Genomic DNA, 25,206 nt, shown 5'->3' on the forward strand with positions numbered 1-25,206 from the left:
CACTGGAATAGGTTGCCCAGAGAGGTTGTGGAGTCTCCTTCCCTAGAAATATTCAAGAGCTGTCTGGGCACAGTCTTGAGCAACATGCTCTAGGTGACCCTGCTTGAGTAGAGAAGCTGGATTAGATGACCTCTGGTAGTCGCTTCCATCCTCAACTGTTCTGTGATTATGTGACATACCAAACAACTGGAGTCCCTGTCAACATCTAAGATCAGATTCCAACTAGGACAGCTCAGCAGAATGCTCTGTGCATGGATTTTTTTCTCACATGAGGTGATATTTTTAGACTAATGTCTAAAAGGCATACCTCTTGCTTGTATGGATAATGCATAATAATCTCTAATGAACACGGAGATGTTAATTAGAAATGTTAATAAGAAACATATTTCTTATGCTGTGGCCTTCATAAAGTCTGAAGAGATTGCTATTTTTGCTAGAATTATATGGGATTGTATTTTTAGATGAGGTTTTGACTAGAATAAAGTTATAGATGCATTATTTATTAATCAGTCAGTGTATAGTCCTACTGAAATGTTCTTGAAAACTCTCAAGAGGTTCCACCTTTGAATGGTACATAAAAGCAGGTCCTGAAGAGCAGAGCCAGCATGAGGCTCTAGTAGTCCAAGCAGAAGCCAGTACTGACCTTGCAGGATGTTTACTAAGAGTAAATTTCTCTTAAAAATGTAAAAGTCATAAATACTTTTTTTATAGCCTTTCTGTAACTTCAGGCATCCATAGGGTGGGTGATCTGTCAGATCTTTTTGTGATACATTTATCTTTCAAAACAAATACAGTGTTCCTGAATGGATAACTGACTTGTGTGGTAGGAATAGAGAAATACTATTAGTAAACATTTTACTCCTAATTAATTCCTGACATCTTCCTACTTTTGATGCTTTGCTCCTGTTGTGGAAGCAGTGTAGAAACCCTGTTTTTTTCTTGGGTTTTCTTTTTTTTTTTTTTTTTTTTTTAAACTTAAAAATTGTGTTTTTGAGTCCTCCAGAGCTGCATCAGCCTCTTCTAACTTTGCAGAACGGCTGTACATATCTTTGGCTTATCATGGAAGCATGCTGTGATCTGAGATTGTTCAAAGCAGCTTCAAAATACTTGGAGACTGGGTTGACTCGAGCAGCTGTGATATAGTTTCATCACTTATGAATGAAGTTACATGTTTTAATAACAGATTTGGAGGGTTTTGATAGTTCTAGAAAGTTGGTCTAGCGTGCTATCATTGTGATTGTTAGCATAGAAATACCAGGTTTCAAGTTGAATTTTACTTGTAACTGATTTCTGTTTCTTCCTGTGCATTTCAGTAGTTCTCTTTCTGCTAAAGGTCTTTCTGTATAGGCACACAAAATAGTCCTCTTTCTGTGTCCATGTGAAGAAGCTGAGCTCTTCAGTTTTCCATTAGCATGACAAATGGAAGCATTTCTCTGTAGCTGTTCTGCTTAGAATTTACCTGCTTCGAACATCAGAAGTAAAGATTATGTATCACTTTGGAAGACTGTTCTTAACATTGTCTGCCTAGCATGTATGTGCTTTCTCTTCTGGATATACTTCTGGTATAGTTTAGGATTATAGATTTCTTGTTGACGTTGCATTGCATGTGATGCATTGCAGTGAATACATGGTGACCTATCTCCCTGTGTTTCCAACTAATTGCCTCAGTCTGTTGGTGTGAAGGACAGGAGAGAACATTATCTACCTAAGGCTAGTAGAGGCTTAGTTCACTGATTTTCTAAGCAATGCTGCCTCTGTTGGCAAGTGTGGTAGAAATGCATAGTATTGCTGTATGTATACTGTGTTCCTTCATTTTTTCTGGCAGTGTGTTAGTAAGTTATTTCTAATGATCTTATTAGGTTCATGACCTATTGCATTTTGTCGTGTTGGCTTTTAATTGCTTTAGTCAATATCGTTTGTGCTCTGTCCTAAATCTGCTCTCAGTGGATGGTTTCCTAATGTTCATTTCATCATTGGGCTCTTATTTTTTTTCTGTAGTCACTACAGAAAGGCCTGGCTTGAGGAACTTCACGGATCAGTTTAGCCTCCTTTAGTTCTGTATGTCTTTTCCAAAACCAGTTACTGTCATCTTTTCCTTGGCAAGTTTGCCTGCTCTGCATTTCTCTTAATAATTACAATCTCTTCCATTTAAACTAAGTTATCAGTGCCATATCATGTCTGTGAAATCTGCCTAGGTTGAATGAATTATATTTTCTTGGTACAAAAAAAAAAATCAATTACTTTACTGAAGAAAGTCTGCTATGTTTATCTAGTACTCTCTAATCTTGATTATTTATTTTGTTTTACTCCCATGTCTTTTACTTTTCTTAAAAACTAGGTTTAAAGTCTTTCATACTATCTATTGATGACAGGTCATAAAGGCTTATTATTTATTTCTGTCTTTCTGTAAGTGGTACTACTTGTGTTCACATAATAAATTATTTTTATTTTTATTTTTTTAAGAAATTATTTTTATGGATCTAAGACATGTTACTTCTTGTACTAGTTTCAGAGTTTGGCTTGGGGAGAGCAATAAGTTCACTTCAAAACTTAGAGGGAAAGAGTAGCTTCCCTTTTTCATTCTCTGATTTCATCAGCTTTCCTCCCTTCGTGATGTATCAGTGTCCACCTGCTTCCTTGCTAGTGAAAATATAGGCAAATAGCTTAATTCTTGGGGTTGAGACTAAAAGTAATCTTAAATTAGTCCTCATTGTATAGCATCACTGGTCCTTCCCTGTTCATAGGTGAAGAATCCTTGCTACTTGCTTTGCTGCCAGCAGTGTCTTAAGATGTCCACTCTTCACAGCCGTATGTTGGGACAGCTCTTCATTGACCAGTGCTTTTTCTTTTCTTATAAGTGCTCTCTTCCCTTCACCATCCTTTTATTCAGGTGAAGGTTCTAGACAGAATACACAGTCAACCTTCTGTGGAATACAGTCTTCTTACAGTTCTTGCATCTTTGATTTAAAAGATCTGGAGAGGGGAAGGAAGTTTCCTTCTTGCTCAAGTCCTTTATCTAGTTTGCTGAAGTTACAACTCAGTGATTTAGTACAGCTCCCCCTTATGCAACTTAACATTTAGTTTCTATTCCAAATAACCAACTCCTCCCTGTTAGCTTTATTGTTGGAGAAATTCCATTGCAACGTGTGATTTATTAATCTAAAAATACTTCCGTTTAAAAATTTTATTGGGTAGCACACTCTGGCAGGCTTTGCTCTTTAATTTGTGATAGTAATTATATCTTTGAAGCTTATCTTCAGCAGTAGTTTTTCTTCTTATAATATTAAGAATCTTTATTTCCTAGTAATAGTACATCAGACTTGAGGGGCTGTACTAAAAGGTCTTACTGGTTTCCTTTCCAAAAGGACTTTTTAAACCAGATTCTGGCCACATGTAGGGTAAAACTATTTGCACTGCGCTAGTCACTTAATCATAGAATCATAGAATAGTTAGGGTTGGAAAGGATCTTAAGATCATCAAGTTCCAACCCCCCTGCCGTGGGCAGGGACACCTCGCTCTAAACCATATCACCCAAGGCCTCGTCCGACATGGCCTTGAACACTGCCAGGGGTGTAGCATTCACAGCCTCCCTGGGCAACCCATTCCAGTGCCTCACCACCCTAACAGGAAAGATTTTCCTCCTTATATCCAATCTAAACTTCCCCTGTTTAAGTTTTAACCCATTACCCCTTGTCCTACCACTGCAGTCCCTAATGAAGAGTTCTTCCCCAGCACCCCTGTATGCCCTCTTCAGATACTGGAAGGCTGATATGAGGTCTCCACGCAGCCTTCTCTTCTCCAGGCTGAACAATCCCAACTTTCTCAGCCCATCTTCATATGGGAGGTGCTCCAGTCCCCTGATGATTCTCGTGGCCCTCCTCTGGACTTGTTCCAACAGATCCATGTCCTTTTTATGTTGAGGACACCAGAATAATAGCTTACTATTCTTTTCTTTTGTGTAAGAAGGGAATGTCTTCCAACTAACATTCTACATTCCAGGGATTTCTTGAAACTGTTCCATCCAAACCATTTTTTACTGTGAAGGATTAAAAATCCCATCATTTTAATAATCTGATTTTTCCTTCTGTTTCTGACTTTTTTCCCCCTCACTGTGATTAGCAAATAGTTCATACAACATGCCTTGTTTTCCTTGTAAGACAAAAGGTCTTAAAATCTTAGGCTTTAACAGAGCCTTGGAATTCTATTTATGAAGGGCTTGAATGTTAAGAAGCTTGATTATTTGATGTTTCCTTTGTTGGAGGAAGGGAAAGGGAACAGAAATCTGTTTCAAAGTACTCCTTTTCCAGGTTTTTACTGTACATCTGCAAAGCTTATTCTTTCCCCTTTCCACCTGCTTCCCCAGACTGTCTCCCTTGAACGCTGTGAGCTTTCTATGTAGAAAAAGCAGCACAAAGTTGTAGCTTTGCCTTGGTTGTTGGATTTGCTTAGTATAAATTAATTCTTCATTCCTAGCTATTGTGATGTTAGTGTCACTCACTTGAACCTCTGTTTTTATTTTTCATCTCTTTCTATAGGATACTTCATTTCTTCTGGAATAATGGTCAGAATAGAACATAAAACTAGCACTGGTTTATGGTCCTCTTTTGCTAATCCAGAAACTGATTTGACTTTTATGGAAAGTACTTAGAGTAAGAAAGACCTTTATCATCACCTACCTGCAAGCACTGGCAATAGGTGCAGCAGCCTCTACCACTGGGGTGGGGGGGTGTACAGGGGTGTGGGTGTGTTGTAGGACCCTGGGCAAAAGATGTAGACTTCTTGCCTTTCTCTCAGCCTGTAAGACAGTGAGAACATTACCTACTACACAGGTTTTTGGAGGCTTGGTTCCTTAACTTTTTAAAGTAAAACTGATGGCCTGTGAGAGGTGCTACAGAAGTGCATAGTGTTACTGCCTGCAGGCTGTGTTTTCTGGCAATGCCTGCCATAGTTAGGGAAAGAATTTTGTTTGGTGTCTCTTTAAAGAAAATGCGAAAGTGCTTTGCTGGGGAGAATAGAAAGGGGCTTTCTGAAGAGGTGCTGAAGACATGAAAATTCAGAGTGGTGATTGGTCACCTCTGCTTGATTGACAGGTTGCAGGGAAAAACAAAAACCCATTTGTTCTGGCTTAATGGAACTGGAAAACAGAAAATGAGTATCAGGTAAAAATTCCTTTTTTAAAATCTTTGCAGTTCTCCTTTAAAAAGTGGAGTTTTTACACAAATCTACACCTCACCCACTCCAATAAATTAGGAGTAGGAATTACAGAAGCAGGCAGTTGATAAGTTGTGTAATGTGGGTTGTCTATGTCCGTGTGTTCCTGGCAGGCAGGTGTTGTGAAACACCACAGCAGCCAATGCTACTGGGCTAGCTTAGCAAGAAGGCAGAGGATTGAAAGGGTGTAGTGACTAAGCCCTGAACTGGACCCAGATCTCTGGTTAGGCTCATTAGCAGGACATTCAAGGGGAAGCTTTTATTTTCACTTCCTATACTGTGCCTGCTTTGTGGATAAAGTCTGTCAGTTTCTACTACTATCAATTTGGCATCTTTCATGAGCATTATTACAAAATTCACTGAAAAGTGAATAGCTAAAAAGCAAACTATGTTTTAAAGTAACTTCCATCTAGCAGTATACTGTCTTACGGATTTTATAATAAATTTCAACATCAGCACCACAGTTTTGAGAATCATAATTGAAAAAGATTTATTTCTGGTAACTTAATTATTTTGTATGTTGATGTATTTCAGATTGAAGGACAAGGACATGGTGCAGTCTTTGACTGCAAGTGCTCTCCTGATGGACAGCATTTTGCATGTACTGATTCTCATGGTCACCTTCTGATTTTTGGCTTTGGTTCCAGTAGCAAGTACGACAAGGTACAGTGCAAGATGAAAATCAAAATGTTTGTCTGTGTTGAATGCATTCGTGCAAACTTTCCTTCAGAGCTTCATTGTATTGTAACATAAGTTTGAGCCATTAATTGCTCATGTTTCAGATTCCTGTTGTTGACCCTGAGCTTTCTTTCACTGTCTTTGGTTTTTAAACTATGGAAACATGCTATGAAGCTACTGTTTATGTGGGAAGTTAAAAGTTAAAAAGAAAACAAACCAGTCACTTTCTGTTGACTCTCTTAAATGACGAGGCTACAAGTGTCTGCTAATAGATCCACATGGATCATGTGAATGAACTGAAGTGAAGTTGATAATGGTTAAACATTTTGCTTTAAATATCTTTTTTGGTTCTTAGCTAAGACAAAAATAGGAGTGGGTGGGGGGGGGGAGGGTGAGAAAGGGGGACAGGTAATAGAATTAATTCCCGCTATATGTATTTAAATATTGCATAGCCTGCGATACAGTTTTTTACAGTAAATATGCTGTGTGGCATATGTCTGCTAATGAAGTTGTGTCGTGGATGCCTTGGTGCTTACACTGTAACGTTTCACCATTACTGTGCGATTAAAATACTACGTCTTTATTCTAATGCCTACATTGAGTATTCTAAGTGTGGATGTCTTGCCACAGACCCTCATGACTGTAAAGATGTGTGGTGGTTTTTTTCCTCTGCGGATGCACATGCCCCATCAAACCCATACAGGTTACCTAATCTGGAGTGCCCACACAGTCCTAGTTGTTCTTTTACCATACAGGGAAGAGCTGAGGTGGATCTCTTCTCCCTCTTTCCAAGACTTAAACAAGCATGTCTGCTCCAGGATTTTCATCTCTGCTTCTGGTAGCTGGTACTTGAAGGTTGGTTGTGAAGTGCTGGCTTCTGGATCTCGCTTCTAGCTTTGGATCTTTGGATGTATGCTGGCCTTGAAGGCTTTTTGGCAAAGAGTAGCACAGAAAGGCCTGAAGGAGGAATAGCAAAAGGAATTTTAATCTTTGTCTTGTAAGCCACTGCAATTCTTTCTGTAGTCTTCCAGCTCTCAATTTGATGCTAGTTACAGCAGCGTTTGCATATTGGGGATTTTTTTTTTTCTCCTTGGCTCTCAACTATGATTCAGAGCATTTGGTACTTGGCTGCTATGGCTGTTCTTCACCTATTGCTAGTTACGCATTTCCCTTTCCATTCCAAAGAAAGCAAATGAGCAGAGAGACACCACAGCAAGGAAAACTAGGATTATCAAATCATTTTCAAAGTCTTTTTCTTTTAAGAGTTCCAAACTTCAGAGCTTCTTGTAATAGAAACATTTTTCTCACCATATCCACGGGTCATTCCAGATATGTTTTTTCTGTCCAGTCATTTTGGAAGCATATAGTCCTCTGATTCTCAGATATGTTGGACACGAAATTGGAACTGAGAGCCTTTTTGTATTTGCTGGAGTTGCCTTTAGACTTCCATTTAAGAACTTATCTTGTGAGGGATTAGATCTGTTTGAAGAATGAAAAGAGTTGCTTTTCATTTCTTGAATTCTGCAGACCTTTGTTCTCTTGGTGCTTTTGCTGCAGCCTCTGAAAAAAAGATGGTTTAAATTTTTTCACCTATTGGGTGACCTAAAATTATTTTCTCCAGCTGTTATTTTGCTGGTGATATCTTGTCATGCTTGACCATAGAAGAAATGGAAGCAAACAGGACTTATATTTGTTACTTCTTTAATCTTAGTCTTTGACTCTCAGAAAACTCAGCTTGGAAGTTTCTGGTCTCCTTCTTGTCTGGGTCCCTCTCCTCTTTTAATTTTTGTTTGACTTGATTTATGCAGAAATATAACTACAGATAGGTAGGTGCTGGAGATCAGATGTTCTTGATCAGACCTGCAGACTTTTTTAAAGTGTTTTCCATCCATCTTAGGTAATGAGTTTTGCAGAAGAAAGGAGTGGGGTAACCTGTGCATTTGTGCAGTTATACTCAGGACAGTAATTATAGCTAAGATAATGTTATCTCTCCTGAGAGAGCAAGCTCTTGTTTTTCCATGTGTTTATTTTTTCTTGTGATGTTCAGATAGCACCCATGTTTTCTAGTTCACTGGAACTGCTGTTCTCGTTTTGGTTTTTTGTCCTGCATGTGATCTTGGCCACAATGAAGGTGATGGGGTGTTCTCCTGATGATAATGTGGTTTAGTGGAGTAATTTTCAGTGATGGAAAGAAAATATACGTTTGCTGCTTGTTCGGGGCTCCTTTGTTATTTGACCCAATTAAAGGAACCTTGAGCCAATATCAGCTGAATTTCTGGGTGTGCGAAGATCATCAGAGATGAGATGAGCTCCCTGTCAACAGGGCATGTGCACTTCAGAAGTTCTCGCTTGGGTGAAAACTTGTCCAGGAATGCCTAATGATTCTAAACCATAAGGTGTTGATTTCAAATCTTAGATTGGACTAGGTCTCTGAGCTTTCTATGGCTTTTTTTCCTTTAGACTGCCCAAACCACAATTCTTTGTCGGAAGACCTGTGTGGTGGATTGACATAGTAATGGGGAAAGTCTCTGCATTTGCATAGGTCTTCCAATTGGGAAGAACAGAGCATTGTGAATGTGTAGTGCAGTTACTGGAGGAGAGTCTCTTTTGTAGAACTCGGATCTTGTGGTAAGCTTTTGCTCTGAAACAGAGTAGGTTTGTGAAGTCATATGACTCATATGTGCTAACGGTGTAGCATCTTCTTATTGTTATGATCTCTTAATAGTGTATCAAGAAATATGTATGATTGTGGGTAACATAGAATCACAGAATATTTTTGGGTAGAAAGGACCTTAAAGTTCTAGGTCCCTAGAGCCAACCCCCCTGCTATGGGCAGGGACGCCTTCCATTAAACCAGGTTGCTCAAAGCCTCTTCCAACCTGGCCTTGAGCACTGTGGTGCTCCAGACTTCTGATACTCTTCATGGGTCCATCATAGAGGTCGGCCCTGAAAATTATCATCTGATACTGTCAACTGGTTGTCTGTTGAACATAGCCATTTAAGATTCACAGAAATGTCTGATTTTTCTCTGGACTTAGAGTAGCCTGAGGGCAGTTGTTGCCCTGGGTTTCCAGGAGGGACATTCCAGTATTCTATCTAAGAGTTGGCCTGCACCTGGGTTCTTCATGAAATGCCATTATCTTTTGGAGTAGAAAATCGTTATTTACCACATCTCATTGCATTGCAGAGTCCAAAGAAGGGTGATTGCAAAGAAGTCCTCATGATCTTGCATCAGAGTCTATTCCGGTAGAGGTCACTGAATCTAAGGAAGAAATTTCAGATGTTCCCTTTTCTTATAAAGCCTGAGATGCGAACAACACTGTACAGCCAAATCACAGCACATTAGGACTCACAGTCTGTTTGTATGTTCGGCCTCTGTTAAGTTACAGAGAATCTGGCAGCAAGATTTCATCCAGTCAGGACTTCTTAACTGCAGTGAGATGTCACCTTGTCCATACTTACGTTGTTCATATCCTTGCTTTGTAAGGATAACTTTTGGAATCCATGAAGTAAGTTCTCTGCTGTTGCATTTTGCCATGCATCTTTCCAGTTTCTTCCAGTTACTACTTTTTTGAATTTCTATGGGATCCATATTCTGCAATTCCTATAATTTTTTTAAATTCTTCTTGCCCATTTCCTGTGGATGCATGTAGGCATTTGCTGGTGTTGTAATTGACATAAGTTTATGGTTGTCTTTCATTCCTGGTTGTCTCACATCAAGAATGGGAGACCTTTGTCATTGAGAGACCAGATCTCTGCACAGATGGTGTAACCTCTGCCTTACTGATTTCTACTTAGCAAGTAACAGAAAACTATGTTATGGATTGTTCATTGTGGAGTATTCTTTTCAGAAATCAGAGTATGTTCTATGACAGCTTAGGCATTCCTCTGTATATGTTCAAATACCTCACGTAAGGCAAGACTTTCTGGAGATCTCCATGCCTTAAGTCAATTATTGAATCATTTTTATACTGCACAGTCTAATTTGTGTGGATGGTGATATTATGATTTTATTTTTACTTGTTCATAGTTAAACTGAGTGTATTAGCTGCCAAGGGGTTTGCTTGCCAGTAGGTAGTGTTGGGATGTGTGTCAGCTTGTCTTGTCTTTTCTCCTTGCTGTTCAGTATCTTTCTGACTGCACTGTATTGAGATGATGTGCCAGCAGGGGATGGAATGTAAGCCTTTTTTACATGCTCTTTGGACAATAGAGTTCCTCAGTCTTGAGTGTCTGTGGAAAGTCATCTAGAATAAATCATGAACAGGTGGACTGAAATAAAGAAGGCTTTGAGTCTGAAGAATTCAAATTTAGATCAGCTTTGTTTTATCTACTGGAACTATTTCACGTATCTAGCATTAAAACAGGATGTATGTTTGGCTGCTGGTTAAAGTATTTGGCAGTGATATGATGTGATAATATTTTCCTATTCCTCCTCTTCTACACCATAGCTCCTAAGTCTGTGACACAGTTCTTTAGCAGAATATATATTCAGAGTGTAGAAGAAAATTTGTAAACTAATATGTCCATGCTGTGGTCAGTCAAGTGTCTTCCAGCAGTTAAATGTTGCCCCATTCCCCTGTTCTTTGAATGCTCCCCACCCTCAAACATGTGGATTATTCTCCTTGCACTATAATATAGACAAGGAGTACTGGGGAAAAAAAATAATCATGGAGTCATTAAATTTTGCACTTTAACTAAGATAAACAGATCATTTTATAACCTTGGTTTTGCAAGTGACCATGAGTAACATTGTTAAAAATATTTTTGGCAGTTATCTTCTGTATGACTTTTTTAATAGGTTCTTTAAAAAAATTACAAAATGACTTTGTTTACAGATAGCAGATCAGATGTTCTTTCATAGTGATTATCGGCCCCTTATCCGTGATGCCAACAACTTTGTCCTGGATGAACAGACACAGCAGGCTCCACACCTTATGCCTCCCCCATTTTTGGTTGATGTGGATGGCAACCCTCATCCTGCAAGGTATCAAAGACTAGTTCCTGGTCGTGAGAACTGCAGGGAGGAACAGCTTATTCCTCAGATGGGAGTGACATCTTCAGGTATGGAAACTTTCACTTCACTACACAGTAGCCTATGTAGTTACCTCTAGGTGTCCTACACTTTCCCTTTCACTTCATCCTTTTTATTAATTTCTGGGCATAGTAGTTCATGTATTGTTGAAGAATTACAGTGTCCATGGCACTGATTGCTTGTGACAATTACAGTATTGTCATTGATCAAGTCAGTGCTAGTCGATGTTACAGTGCCAGTTAGCTTGGAGCTCATTTCATTATTGGAATGGTGTATGATGCTGAGTGAGCTTTCAGTTGATCTCTTTGGGGTAAGTTTCCCTGCTTTTGAAAAGCTGGGAAATAGACTGTTCTGCCACAGATCAGTTGGAGTAGGTAACACATACAAGGGGAGAAAAATGAGAGGACATCTTAAACATGCAAAATCCCCTTCCCCTTCAGATGAAGGCAGTCATTCAACTTAAGCTTTGATGGTTTGGTTAGAGAACTCTGAAGACTTGATAAGGGTACAGAATCTAGGAAGTTCCTGAAAAGTTGTATTCTCCACACACACAACGTGGGAGGAACGTGCCTATTCTGAGCCAGTGGGTGGCTGTTTGGAAACAGCCAAATGTGGCCCACATGGGTGGGGCTGTAAAAATGATGCCTACTTGTTACGTGTCACTAGTTTGGTATTAGCGTGAATGAGCAGTGACTGGTGAAAGTAGATTTAAATGTTTTCAAGATAAGCATTGCGAAGTATTTGGATATTCTTGAAAATACAGGGAAAACTGACTGTGTCTGCAAATAGTGGCTTATATGTACACCACATTTAATCCTGTGTTGTGTCACACATTCTGGGAAAGTTAACTGACAGTGTTGTTAACAAAAGATGTCTTTATCCTCATTTGTAGATCTGAGAATTATAAGCCACTGAATACTTGAGTAATAATCTTTAAGGAGCATTTCCATATTTCCTCCAAAATTATAGGAAGAAATGTTACCAGAGAAGCAACTGTAAGAAGGAAAAAGTCCCTTGTGGCTGAATGTATGCTGTGTTTTATTTAACTTTTTAGCTGGCGGTTTTGAAGCTAAATTCACTTTCCAAGGAAGGATGTGATTTAAACTTTGTTGTTGCAGTTAGAGCATTAATCCACAATGTCCTGAAATTCTCCAAATTTTAAAATGTTCTGGGCATGTTCTTCAATATAATATCTTGAAACAAGTCAGACTCTGCATGCAGACGCAGCAACATTAAATCTAATGGTGTGGCTGCATATGACACATGAATGCCTATATCAAGATGGTATCCATACCATTTGTTTAATAGCAGCAAGCTATCAACTAAGCTGACACAAAACCAGACAGATGATGGAGAGACAGAAGACATTTGTATGCCTCTTCACAGTTTAGCAACAATATATGCACTCTTAGCAGAGCTAAAGTGTGTGCATGTATTTCATGTTACCTTCCACTAAGGAAGCTCGGTTTCTTTCTGAAACCTTATTGTGGGATTTGACAGATCTCCCTCGGAGCACTGATCATTTGTTTCGTGTCAAGTTTTCTGTAGGGGCTTATAAGACCAGGGGGAATTTAGGTAGTGATGCTTGATTTACTGCTTAGATATACGTGAAGCTCCTTTAAACCAGATATTTTCAAAAATCAAATATATACCAGTGTGCTCATTATTTCTTTAAAAAACCTCAAAAAATTTGCTGTAACTTGTGAAGTCAAAGTCCTGCAAGCTATATGCATAAAGAAGCATTCATTTTGTTTAGGTAGCTGTTCCTTATTCAAGAACATTCTTGGGTTGCTAGTTGTTTTTCCCATTGTTTTCAGCAGGCAGTATGTTGGATTATGAGATCGCCAAATAAATCTGTCTCACTACATGAGTCAGAAAACATCCAGCTGTGGTTATACCAGAGCTCATTCCATGATTCCAAGCTTCTGCTGCTTTAGGGAAGTTGACTTCAACTACAGTAACCTTGAAACCCTGAAAGCACTGTCTTAAATATTTATGTTCTTTCTGCATACCATCATCTGTTAAGAGAGAGCTGCTTCTGTCTAACCACATAATCAAAGTTCTTCATTTCGTAGCACAATTACTGCAGTATCTTGTCTTTGATCTTGCAAAGTGCAGTTGATAGTATGATATCACTTCAGAATTATACTGGGAAAATAATTTCTGTAGCTTGTTTCTTTGGACATTGCCATTCTTCAGGACAAAATTTTGCAAGTTCTACTTCTCTTGTCCAGAGCTTCCCACCAATCCACTATCTGACTATTCTGTGTGGAGGTATCTGACCTCCTTTTTGAATGAGTACTGTAGCCCTTGCCTATTTCTCCATAACTCTGATTTTTTTGTGACCATTGTATGAAAAGAAGTTTTGTGTGTTTTATGCTTAGATGCTGTTTATTTTGCTTGCTGCACAGATACAGTATTATCACCTCGTAATCACTTCCGTGAGAACTATTTCTTGTCGTTTACTCGAGCCCTACCCAAAAGGAGGTTTCATGGCTGTTTTATATACCAAAGATCATTAGCATTACTTAGTCTGTGTCGTCGTTATGCCCATATGGAGCTCAGTCCAACATTTTTACTGTTTGGTGTTCTGCAGTGTAGATAATTCTTCTCTAATTCAGTTAGTTCTTGAAGTAGTTATTTTATTGAAGCTTATACTGAAGTGGTTAGCCTACCCAAAATGCATTATAAAGCATGAATTAGAACAATTTATGTTAACTGAGAAACAACAGTTGTATTCAACTTCTGTGACTTGTTTACTCTTGATGAAATTTAGGCATTTATTAGGAGTGGCATGTGATCATCCTGACCCTCCTTTAGAAAATATGATTTTCTCGGTATATTAAGAAAAAGGTTGTACTGTTTAAAAACTGTCTGTTACAAAAATATGCATTAGCCCATATTTACATGTGTATACGCATTCGGTTCTTCAACATTTGCATGTTGTTTTCTTGTATGTTTTACTTCACAGGATTGAATCAAGTTCTTAGTCAACAAGCAAATCAAGAAGTTAGTCCGTTGGATAGCATGATTCAAAGACTTCAGCAAGAGCAGGACCAGAGGCGCTCTGGGGAAGCAGGAACCAGTAGTACGAGTCGGATAAACAGAGGTAGATTACTGGGAGATGGGTGTTGTGGCTGAGAGCTGGAAAACATAAATTACATTATGGTGCATGATTTACGAATTTTCTGGAACTATCGGGAGGTTTGGAGCCATGGAAAAGATGCAGCTTCCCTGTTTTGTTTTGGTGTTTTTTGGTTTGTTTTTTTTTTAACCTTTTTGCAAAATCTCAGAGTTTTTACAATTACAAATTTATCTTTAATGTTATTGTGTATGCTTACTCAGGGAACTTGCACCAACTGCATTCCCTTAGAAGTAACTATCCTACTGTTTAATCTGCAATTGGCCATCTACTTGCTTAAAACCTGAATTGTCTCAAGTAAGAAAACAGGAGAGAGAAAAGAGGAAGGAGTTGCTTGTTTTTCAGTACAGCTGTTCCACGCTTCAGTGTCTTGCACTAGATTGTGTAGTAGTTTTCAACACTTAAAACATCATGGTTGGCAATCCACCTTGAGTAAGCAAGAGTAGCTTCTGTGTGGAAAGGTGTAGAGAAATGCTGAAGTTCTGCTACAGTGTAGGTGTTTTGAAGGTTTTGGCAAGCATTTGTGGGTTTGGTTTGTTTTTTTTTTTTGTTGTTGAGTTTGTTTGTATTAACCCTTTTGATCATTTTGCCTTGTCTGTAAATTTTACAGCTTGAATTCTTAGTAATTCAGAGTTGTGGCTTCTTTTTCGAAGGTGTAGAAGACACTGATTCAGTGAGATAACTCACCTTTTTATAACATGGATCTAGAGTGCAGTAGCAATAGCTTCACATTTTTAAAGAAAAGCAAACCAGTGAAACATTTACTTCACTTCCAGTTGTTGATAACAGCTGTTCCTTTTTTATGTGAATTTTTTAAGTATACTATACTACAGCGCAGTAGCTGTTTACATGTGTGGTTTGATGACTGTAGAGACTGATGAAATAGTTATATTCAGCTCATATTTAGTTTCTTTTGAAGGAAGAGATAAGTAAAAGTTTTTGGGGCTTTTCTTGTTTTGGATTGTTTTGTTTTTTCCCCTTTGAGTTTGCTTTTTAAATGCTTCCCTCAGAGTTTCAGATCAAGTACAACTATCATTTTTTTGACTTTTTAGGATCTGTAAGTTCTACCTCAGAAGTACATTCACCACCAAATATAGGATTAAGGCGTAGTGGACAAATTGAAGGTGTGCGTCAGATGCATAGCAATGCACCAAGAAGTGAAATAGCCACTGAGAGAGACCTTGTGGCTTGGAGTCGAAGGGTTGTAGTGCCTGAACTGTCTTCTGGTGTGGCCAGGTAAGCATAGGCCAAGTATGCAGTGAATACTAGCTTGGTGAACTTAACAGTTTTGGAATTCACATTGTCACAGAACTATTTATGTGGTATTTATCTGTTGTGTGGTCTTGTATTTCTTACGACATTGGGTTTAGTTTCAAATCAGTTGCTTGCATAACACTTGAAACATCTTGGAATTGTATATTAATTGTGAATAAAAATCACAATCATTTAACAAATGACAGAGTTATTTGGATCTAGCTGCCTCAGTGTATTCTGACTTGTAGCATAAAATTACAGTATATTTTTACTCGATTTGTACCTGACATTATATGACATTTTATGGCTGGGACACTGACCTGAACCATTAGGTGCCTGAGGTGAATTTTGATTTCCAAACTGGAACTTTAGTTAATTCACTAATTAACTCTTGTGATGAACGCTTAGTAAGTCAAAAAACCTGTCTAGCCAAACATAAGCTGCTTTAGCTTTTTGAAGTAAGATTGAAATCTTACTTTGTTCAGAAAGTGTAATTTTGAAGTCATATTCTGACTGTAAAGAAAAGAACTAGTATTCAAAGAGTGTTGTAAATGCTGAACATCTGTTCCTTGATTTGGAATAGATCGTCTCGGTTGTAGTACTAACTTGCTTTATAGTTAACATCTCAATTTATTTTTTTTTTCAGTAGGCAGGAAGAATGGAGAACAGCAAAGGGAGAAGAAGAAGTAAGAGTGTATCGATCAGAAGAGAAAAGGAAACACATAACAAGTCACATTCAAAGAGAGAATAAGATACCCACATTCTCTAAGGTAAATAGTCACGTTTAAATTATTGCAGTAAGAAGCATAAAATATAACTTAACGACTTAAGCTACAGAAATTTACACTTCTCAGTTTTAAAAACCAGGGGTACAGGAATTTGTACAGAAACATTTCTATTGGTATTTCACTATATTCTGGATAAACAATGGGGATTGCTTTTAGAACCCCCTGAGAAGCCATGTGAATGTGGTGTTTGGGTCATGATTTGATGTAGGGAGTGTGTCACTATTAATCAATATACCCTGCTACTTTTGTCTACTGTTTGACATACTGTTCTGCAGAAAGGTTTGTTTAAAACTCGAAGTCACAATTCTTAACTTTAACATATTTAAATGTGCCTCCAAATACAGAACTGGGTATTTTCTCTTATGGTTCCTAATAACCATATGGTAGTTTTGGATGGGATGTTTATAAGTTGTGGCTTTTGCTAGAGCTGGACTACATTTTTCAGAAAAGAGGAAAATGGGATAGATGAAATAGAAGGGAATGGCTTGTATTAAAAATGAAAGTCATAACTTGCAAAAAAATCTGGTACATTTATGCAGGTAAGAAAATGTGAAGGATGTATGTTCTACATTTACAAAAATTATTTTACTTTTTTGTTAGAGATTAGTTTTATCTGTGTATCTCACATGCTTATTTGTGCTTTTTCTAGCTAAACAATTATATTTTGTAATCTATGAAGTAAATTTCAAACAACTGTAAAGGAGAACCCATGTTTTGGATTTTGTAGGGTGTTTATTCTAGATGAGACTGTTTCAACTTTACTCAAAAGCTTAGTAAAATACAGGTCTTAGGGAATGCCTGTACATTGTTCGGTGAAAAGTAAAGATGGCTTACGGGGTTCAAGGTGGAATAAATATTAATAACAAGTATATAGAAGGTTGTGCAGCTCTTAACTTTATCAAAGTACCATTGTTAATGTGTGTGCTAATTATTACTCACAGTCTGGGGGAGGAAGGGACTGAGATTGAAAGCTGTCTGGAAATAAGTAGATTTCAGATATCCAGCAATGCTTCTGTGTTTTTTAATAATGATGAATTAAACTTGTATGTAGTTGAAAGTGTAAATTTGAGATGGGCAAGTTTCTGCTTGATACTAAATTTGAGTTTTCAGTTTTGCTTCTGTTTTTATACTCAGCCGATGTAAAGCTTTGGAAAGAAGTGAGATTAATGCTTCCCCTCAAAAGTCCCCTGATATTTTTCAGGTTTTCTCCAGTTTCTTTTGTGTATCAAAGCTGTGTGCATTGCTGTCTTAAGAAGTGGTACTGACATACTAATTTCAGTGCCACAGGCAGAACGTAGTGTTTGCCTGAGGTAAAGCAAGCAACCATTTGTTTTTTTTTTTTCAGTGTTATGTCCAGGTTTTGTACATAGAGGGAAGAAGCTGTGCCACTTATGGTTCTGAAGGTTGACATGGCAGGGCTTATTAATGAAATACCAAGGCACCAGAAATCTCGGTAACTCCTGTTTTCCTCTTGGGAATAATGGAATGCAGGCCTCAAATTCAGATTTTAACAAAGCTGTTTCTTGTCTTGAGGGGATATATTTTGGTGCTGAATTATAGACTTTCTTTCATTTTAATTAAACAATTGCACTTTTTGTTTTGTTTGTTTTTTACTGCAGCTACAACCTAGTTAGGAGATCCTTCCTGGTTATGTGAACTCCTACCAATTTACCCTTAAATTTCTCATTGGATTACAGTTTTCCTAAAATATCACTAGAACACAAACATAGCAGAGTAGGCTAGTTGGGCCAGCATTTTGGTTTCAGCAATTATTTCTCTTGCAGCTTTGAAACAAAGAAACTTAATATGGATGCTTTTGGAAATCTGTTCTCAGAGGAGACATTTTTTAGTCTCCAAACTTTAAAGGTAGCACTGGATCCTTTTGAACCCCACATTTTATTGTGGATATTTATGCCCTTAAAATCCTTCAGAACTACAGCTAGGATGGGAAAATCTTTCTTCAGCTTCCTATACTTACTCAGAGAAGCTTATGTCCTTCATGTATCTCAGTTCTTGAAGGGTCTCTGATCTGGATTGTGATGCCCAGAATACGAGGGAGAGAACTTGGTAAATTCTTTAGTCAGTTCCCACCTTTGTCCTGAGGAGACAGAGCAAAAAACAGATAGTCATGGTCTCTGTAACTGAGAATGTCAGTAAATTTTTTTAGAAATTACTGTTGAATTCAGTAACACTTTCAGAACATTTAAATAAATCCTTCTTAAGCCCTATAAGATACTGCATCTCGTGACAAAAAAACCTGACATTCCTTGTAGTTTATTCTTCATGAAATGTGTCTCTCCTTGGAGAACTTGGGTGGTTGAGAAGTACAGTAATTAAAATCCCTTGAGATAAATCTCAGAGGGATTCAGAAATGAGTAGATATCAAATGGGCTTTAAATAAGCAAATTTGCAAGAAGAAAAGGGTGCTTGATCATAAGTGATTTGAGTCTCCAAATTAAACTCAGATTTTAGTTATTTGCGTTGTTGCTTATGGCTAGCATGATCAACGCTTCTGCCCAGGAGTGAACAATAGGCATGGTGAATTGGAATTGTCACCTTCTGCAGTGTCCATAATATCAAATAAACTGGAAAGGGAAGCAAGACTGACTGCACTCAAGAAGCTGTTACGTGATATTTTTAAGGGTTTTTAAATAGAAGTTAGTAAATTATAGGAGCTCTTCTGCTGCTGTTCTTTACAGTAACTGTCTGGGTTTAAATACAAGCTGTGTTAAGTTGAAGATAGAACTGGAAAGTATTGTGTAGATCTTCGTTTTCCTTGAGCGTGTGCAGCAGGTTTTGATACTGATACCTTGTCATTTGTATTACAGTGGTGTTGTGAGACTACAATCCTTTTGTATTGCATAATGAATTTTTAAGGCTTTAATGAGAGAATTTATGATCTAGAGGAGATGGCAAGACCTTACATGAAATATAGGGGAAACCATTGTCACCTAGTAATGCATAGACTTAAAAATTACAGCATCAAAAATTCTAGGAGGTCTGTCATTCTACGGTACTGTCAGCTGGTCTGAGAACAGAGTAAACAGAGCTTGTATTAGAACATTGTTCTCATATGCAACTTCATTTGTATTTGTACCAGTAGGAAATACTCTTTTTTTATATCAGCTTTTGTGAAATTTATCAGTTCTGTTCATGTAGTGAGAAAAATGTATTTTCTTTTGTTCCCCTTAACTGAAAAGAGCGAAAAATATGGAAGTAAAATGAAAAGGAGGGCAGGAACAAATGTTAGCATTTTGGATTACAAGCTAAAAGCATAGGTCAGTAGAGGAGAACACAGAGCAACTGTAATTACTTTTTGAGGAGATTCCAAGTACTATTACCTCTTTTTTTTTTTTTTTTTTTTTTTTTTTTAGTCCAGGGTCATTATAAGGGTGTGTTAAAAGTAGCACAGAATCACAGCTTAGTCTTTCTTCTTTAACAATATCTCCAACTTAGATGGAAGTCACGTAAGCATTCTCATTTTTAAAGTTAGAAACCCCACATTTCTTTGGCACAGGTCATATAGAGGAGCGGTTGTATGTCATTGTTTGAGGGACTAATGGACTTGTGTGAGAGAACCTAAAAGCTTGGGTGTTTTGACCTGAATAATGTTTAGTATCACTGATCTGCATGTTAAATAAAGAACTCTGCTTGACTTTCAAAGTTGTTGGTAAGGAATAGGGTTTTCTTTGGTTTTTATTATTAAAAGAGGAACAGAGGATAGAATGTGACATTGGAATCTCCTAATTTTCAGAGTGGAACTGTACTTCAGATTATTTTTTTCAAGACCATGCCGAAGATGGGAAGTGAGGGAAGTAACATGTTTAGGTAAATGTTCCCAGTCCAAGTAATTAGCTTATCAATCTACTGGGATTACAGAGCATTTTAATAAACACTGGAAGAGTGTGAAATTTTTATACAGTAGTGGGTTGATGTGGTGTGTGTTCTAGTAAAAAATGAGAAAAATGAAATATATCAGCTTAAAGGTAATCAGAAATTATAAGCAGAAATTTGAAGGAATTAAAATTTGAGTTTTTTATGGATGGACACAAGTATAGGCCTCTGTGACAGGTGCAATGACTATTGTAAGCTAACAGAAACCAGTGATGAGAAATGTGTGCATTATTTTGTTTAGTTGTGTTCCTCAAAAGTAGTAATTTCTCCATTTATATGTTATTTAAACACTACTACCAGGTAAATCTGCAAGATGTTAAGAGCAAAATAATGTAGAACCTGAGAGACTAAGCACTTACTGCTTAGTGCCCATTATCTTCACTGCCTTTGGAATAGTTCTCACTAAAGTCTTACACATACGTGATGTGGTTAAGAGTGAAAACAAAGTAATTGCAAGCAGTGATCCAGATTTGAGAATATGGAAGGGTGCTCTTTAGTCAGAAAGTGACAGGATGAAAGGCAGGGGGCACAATCTACTAAAAAAAGCAGTTTTGCCTGAACATAAGGAAGCCCTTCACTGTAAGGGTGACTGAGCACTGACACAGGCTGCTCAGAGAGGCTGTAGAGTCTCCGACCTTGGAGATGCTCAGAAGTTGTCTGGACGTGATCCTGGGCAGCTGGCTTTAGGTGGCCCTTCTTGAGCAGGGGGATTGGAAACAGTGACCTCCAGAGGTCCCTTCATCATCAACCATTCTGTGAAATAAAAACTGTTTTACCTGTAATAGCTTGGGGGATTTGTTCTGTTTATCGTCTGGGCACAGCTCATGGTCATCAAAGAATGTTAAACTTGGGCAAAGGTATGTGCTAATGACTTTGGTAATGCAAACGTATCCCTCCAGAAAAATAAGAACTTAAATTCGGTGAGGATATTTAAGTTCATAGAGAAAAGTTGGATTGAAGAATTTAAATAGCATATCTAGTCAAGAATGAACACAGTTGTGTAGGCTACAATGACTTTCAGCATATCATTTCAAATGCAATGTTGTGAAAATCATATGCAGACGAAAAAGCCGAAGTTTCCTTTCTTTGTCTCAAAGAGGCTGCAAGCATCTGTTTAATGTTAGGGTTCTGATACTTGACATATGCTTGTGCCCTGCCCCTGTTAAACTTTCTAGTAGAGGCTAATTCCTGTTTCTTAAGGAGGACCTATTTTTAGATAAAGAATAGATACTGCTGGTGAAGAAACAGTATGAAAGTGCTACAGCCAAAGCTATCTAAAATAGCTGCAGCCCTGTACGAGGGCACAGCAAAGCTGTGCTTCCTGGTGGAGTCACAGTCTTAAGGACAGTAGAGTGCGGTCGTTTTAGTTGTCAGAACACTGCTGAGTTTCCAGTGTGTATTTCACAAATAGTGTTACAAAGATGCTCAGCAGTGTCCAGATGACATGTTTGTATCTGTCCTGCTCAAACACAGGAAATGTCATCATTTGTATTTTGCAGAAAAGCTGTTCTGACAATAGCTGTAACATCTGGCTTACCTGTAGATGTGCTCTGATACTGACTGGAAGCCTTGGATATGATACAAAGTACTTGGCGTATATGACTGTTCATCGAAGTGTAGGAACAGAAAGTGCTGATTGAACCTCAGATCATAGGTTATCTTGGCTTTGTTTCCAAGCCTCGCGTTAGAGTTGAGAGTCTAATTTCTGACTCTATTTAGGATATATATTTGGGGGGCAGGAGGTAGAGACTATCAGCTGTTTCTTCAGTCATTGTTGAACCTGTTGGTGATAGGTTCCATTTTCTCAGAAAAAGATTGTAGTACTTTGTTGTTAGTCAGACCTTCACACCTGAATCCACCCATCCCTCAAATAAAGGTCTGCCTGGTCTGCAGCTTTTCATCAGTTTGGCAAAGCTGTGTGGAATAGGAGTCATGTTAAATACATTTTATTTCTTTTAGCAAGACATGGCAGACCTTTTAAGGTTCCTGCTTGAGCAGTGGGGTTGGACAAGGTGATATCCAGAGGTCCCTTTCAACTTCAATTATTCTGTCATTCTGTTGCTTATGGATAACTACTTGTGTGTTTGGATGTTTTGGGTTTGTGGGTTTTTTGGTTTTCATTTTGGGTTTATTGTTATTATTATTACCCATTCTTGTTTTGCTGTTGAATCTTTCCAGAGCAATTTTGTTACCCTTTGGCATCACTCTGGCCCAGTATTTTATACAGTCGTGTTACTTGCTTCCAGGAAGGAATAGTTTGGGTGAGGGGGTATTCTTTTTCCTCAGGCTTTGAATTGCCAGAAAAGAACAACTCTTTCCAAAGCCAGAGTAATGCAAAACGCTTCAGTTTCTCAAGGTTCCATAGTTTCAGTATAAGTAGGGAAAAGCTATATTTATAACATCCATTTGAGAAATCTCACCTCTGAATAGAAATGGGGATGTAAATTTTTAGGACTTTAGTTTCTAGAAAGAAGACATTATTTTTGTTAGGCTGTGATATAGTTTCTGTAAAATACATCCTCATTATTGTAAAGGATACTTGACTAATTTATTTGAGTTTCTGTGATTCCATTCTGTTGTCTGTGCTTTTTCATACTGTGTTTCATGATACTAAAAGGCAGACAGGCTTTATAAAAAAAGTTGCAATTCAGTGACAGAAGCAAGTTGCTGTAACACTGGCTCTTGTAAGCTCTCTGCTTCAGCAGTGAATCTTGAAAGCTTGACAAGGAGTGAAGGACAGAAGGGCTCAGCCCTTGTATGATGGGCTCAGCCACTAGTCTTAGGGTTCCTCTGGAGCTGTTCTGGGTCAAGTCAGAGCAGCTTGGGGAGATCTGGTAGTGCTGCCAGTTTGACTCCAGAAGGAATGGCCTAGGTCTCAAAACTTTGGGTAATGATAAAACGCTGATTGCTGAGCAGTCTCATTAAAAGTGTCTCTGGTAGCTGTGCTGTCAGTGCTAGGTTACCCAACTTGAATTCACTGGACAGAAAAACGAAGCACAGTGCTCACTGAGTAGAGCACAGAGCAGTTTGTGTTGGTCTGATGTGCTTTGGTGGAAACTGTAATGCAATTGTACAGTTTTCACCAAAAAACAGTTGCGTTGGGTTTTTTTCCTCAATGAGAAAATTTAACCTCATGAATCAACTCTTATACATGACAGGACAGATACTCTCTTCCCGACAAAAGGAAAACCAGGAGGCACAGGTACAAGTAGTCTGCCCTGCTAGAAGGCTCTGCTAATATTAGCATCTTTCTGTGGTTTGCTCCAGTTCTGCTTTCTTCATCTCTGTGACTGTGTTTTCAACCATATCACCATCTAATAGATCTCTGAGGTTTCCTTTATGGAAGAAAGCACTGGGGAAGTGATACCACCTTTTGTGGCCTTTAGAAATGGGTCCAAAAACTATTCAGTTGAGTGTGAGCTAGGCTTAAATTTGAATATTCATGCCAAAAAATGAGCACAAAACTCCTGAAACTGAGATTGTAGCTCTTGGGGGGGGGGGGGGGGGTCGGGGGTCGGTTCTTGGGTTTTTTTGTTCGTTTGTCTGGGGTTTTGCCAGGGCTTGGGGACTAAGACAAGATAAATCACTTTGTGGGGAGAGCAAGTGTTTGCATTATATATATTCTACAGGATGAACAAAATCTCTTAATGCTGGAATGTGGAATGTTTCTTAATTACAGCCTTATTTCATTCTCCTAATATTCATAAGAATTTAGATTCTTTCCAACTGACTCATTTGTTTGAACTGTTCCATGCATCATCATACCATTTAAAGGCCTTTACTTGCTAACAGTCATCACTGTATGGCAAGGGATGTATTGCCATATGGGTGCTTCTTCTGACAGATCTGACCACTCAGCTGCCAAATAACACACTTGGGAGTTCTCTGTAAGAGTCCCCTTTCCTCAGTAGTTAACTGATAAGTAGTTTTTAAGAATGAATAGTTCTGGTAATTAAAGGTGAAAACTTGTTATTATTCCTGTGAAGAAATTTTCTTTGTTTCCAGAATGTACTGAACTGCTTGTTGCTTATATTCAGCTGTGGACACGGAATGCTTTCTTCAGCAGCTCTTCAGTTTTGGACTCGTGGCCTGGTTTGCATTTTGTGATGTTGAAGCTTGTATCTTCTTGCTCCTGCAAAAGTTGCTTCCTGGAATCCTATTATTAAAATACTATGTAATAATAAAATGTGTACACAAAAATTACGTATTCTGACATTTGTGTTTTCACAGAACCATTCTCATGATCATTTACTAGACATGAGCGACTCAAAAAAACAGCAGCAAGCTAATCAGCACAACTACCGTACGAGATACGCAGTAGAAGAAACTGCAAGGCCTGCAGAAGAGTTAGAAAATGGACACAGTTCCTCGGATGTAAGATCCTTATTCATGAGGCAATCTTACGTATTCCATTTCTACTTGTTAAGCTCCTGCCCCAGCTAATTAAATATTGTTTCTAGTGGAAACTCATGTTGAGTTTTCCACTGTGCGTTTTCTTTTACCTCTTTAAAAATTATAAATAATTAGGTTTTTACATGTTGTTGTATATTTAATATTACTTAAAAATAATTGTCAGAAAGGGATAAATGCTTATTTGTAAGGGCATTTTAGGAAGTGTACGTGTGCAATGCTATGTCTTCCCTCTATTTGTAAGCCTAATCAGTATTGCCCGTATGGCCTAGCATGTATGGTCACCAACTCTAGGTGGCCCTGCTTGAGCAGTGAGGTTGGATAATACAACCTCCACACATCTTCCCTTCCAGCCTCAACCATTCTGTGCTTCTGTAGCTCTAATAGAGAAAGGAGTAGTAAGAGTATATAAAGTTCATATCGAGTTTTTGTTTGATATGAATTGAAAAGATGTGGAAATAATTGCATTAAAAGGACCAGAACTGATTTTCAGAAAGGCAAGCTAGCCTCTTTAATTGAGAATCACTCAGAACTCCACTGGCTATATGTTAAAAAAATCTTGCCCTACACTTGTGCATCTGTCCAGGCATAGATACTGTTTTCTTTCTTTCATTTCATTACATCCATTAAAGTAAAATAACTATTTGCAAACTAAAATGCTTTTCTACCTGTATGAAGCTTTTGTACTGCTAAATATTTATAACACATATAAAGCCTAGAGAGTTTTAGTCATATTGTCATGTGTTAAAAGTTTTTTGAGGTGTAAAGAAAATGCTTTCTTTTTCTCTGCCTCCCCT

The 25,206-nt window shown here is 38.1% G+C and overlaps 1 protein-coding gene across 3 annotated transcripts in view; it reads left to right on the forward strand.

The window, feature by feature from the left end:
- Positions 1-25,206, forward strand: part of PHIP (pleckstrin homology domain interacting protein) — a 105,862-nt gene that overhangs the window by 51,939 nt on the left and 28,717 nt on the right. For 2 of the 3 annotated variants that reach the window (XR_009726269.1, XM_061358376.1), the window contains exons 16-21: positions 5,746-5,874; positions 10,725-10,950; positions 13,893-14,030; positions 15,116-15,299; positions 15,964-16,087; positions 24,230-24,373. Coding sequence is in view for 1 of the 3 variants with exons in the window: in XM_061358376.1 (XP_061214360.1) it covers positions 5,746-5,874; positions 10,725-10,950; positions 13,893-14,030; positions 15,116-15,299; positions 15,964-16,087; positions 24,230-24,373 (945 nt within the window). In the remaining 2 variants the exon portion in view is untranslated. The remainder of the gene's footprint in view (positions 1-5,745; positions 5,875-10,724; positions 10,951-13,892; positions 14,031-15,115; positions 15,300-15,963; positions 16,088-24,229; positions 24,374-25,206) is intronic. The other variant, XR_009726270.1, reaches the window with a different exon arrangement.

Source organism: Neopsephotus bourkii, unplaced genomic scaffold (assembly GCF_033783945.1).
Source record: "Neopsephotus bourkii isolate Nb327-2 ecotype Australia unplaced genomic scaffold, CSIRO-AGI_Nbou_v1 NB_941, whole genome shotgun sequence".
NCBI classification, from domain to species: domain Eukaryota; kingdom Metazoa; phylum Chordata; class Aves; order Psittaciformes; family Psittacidae; genus Neopsephotus; species Neopsephotus bourkii.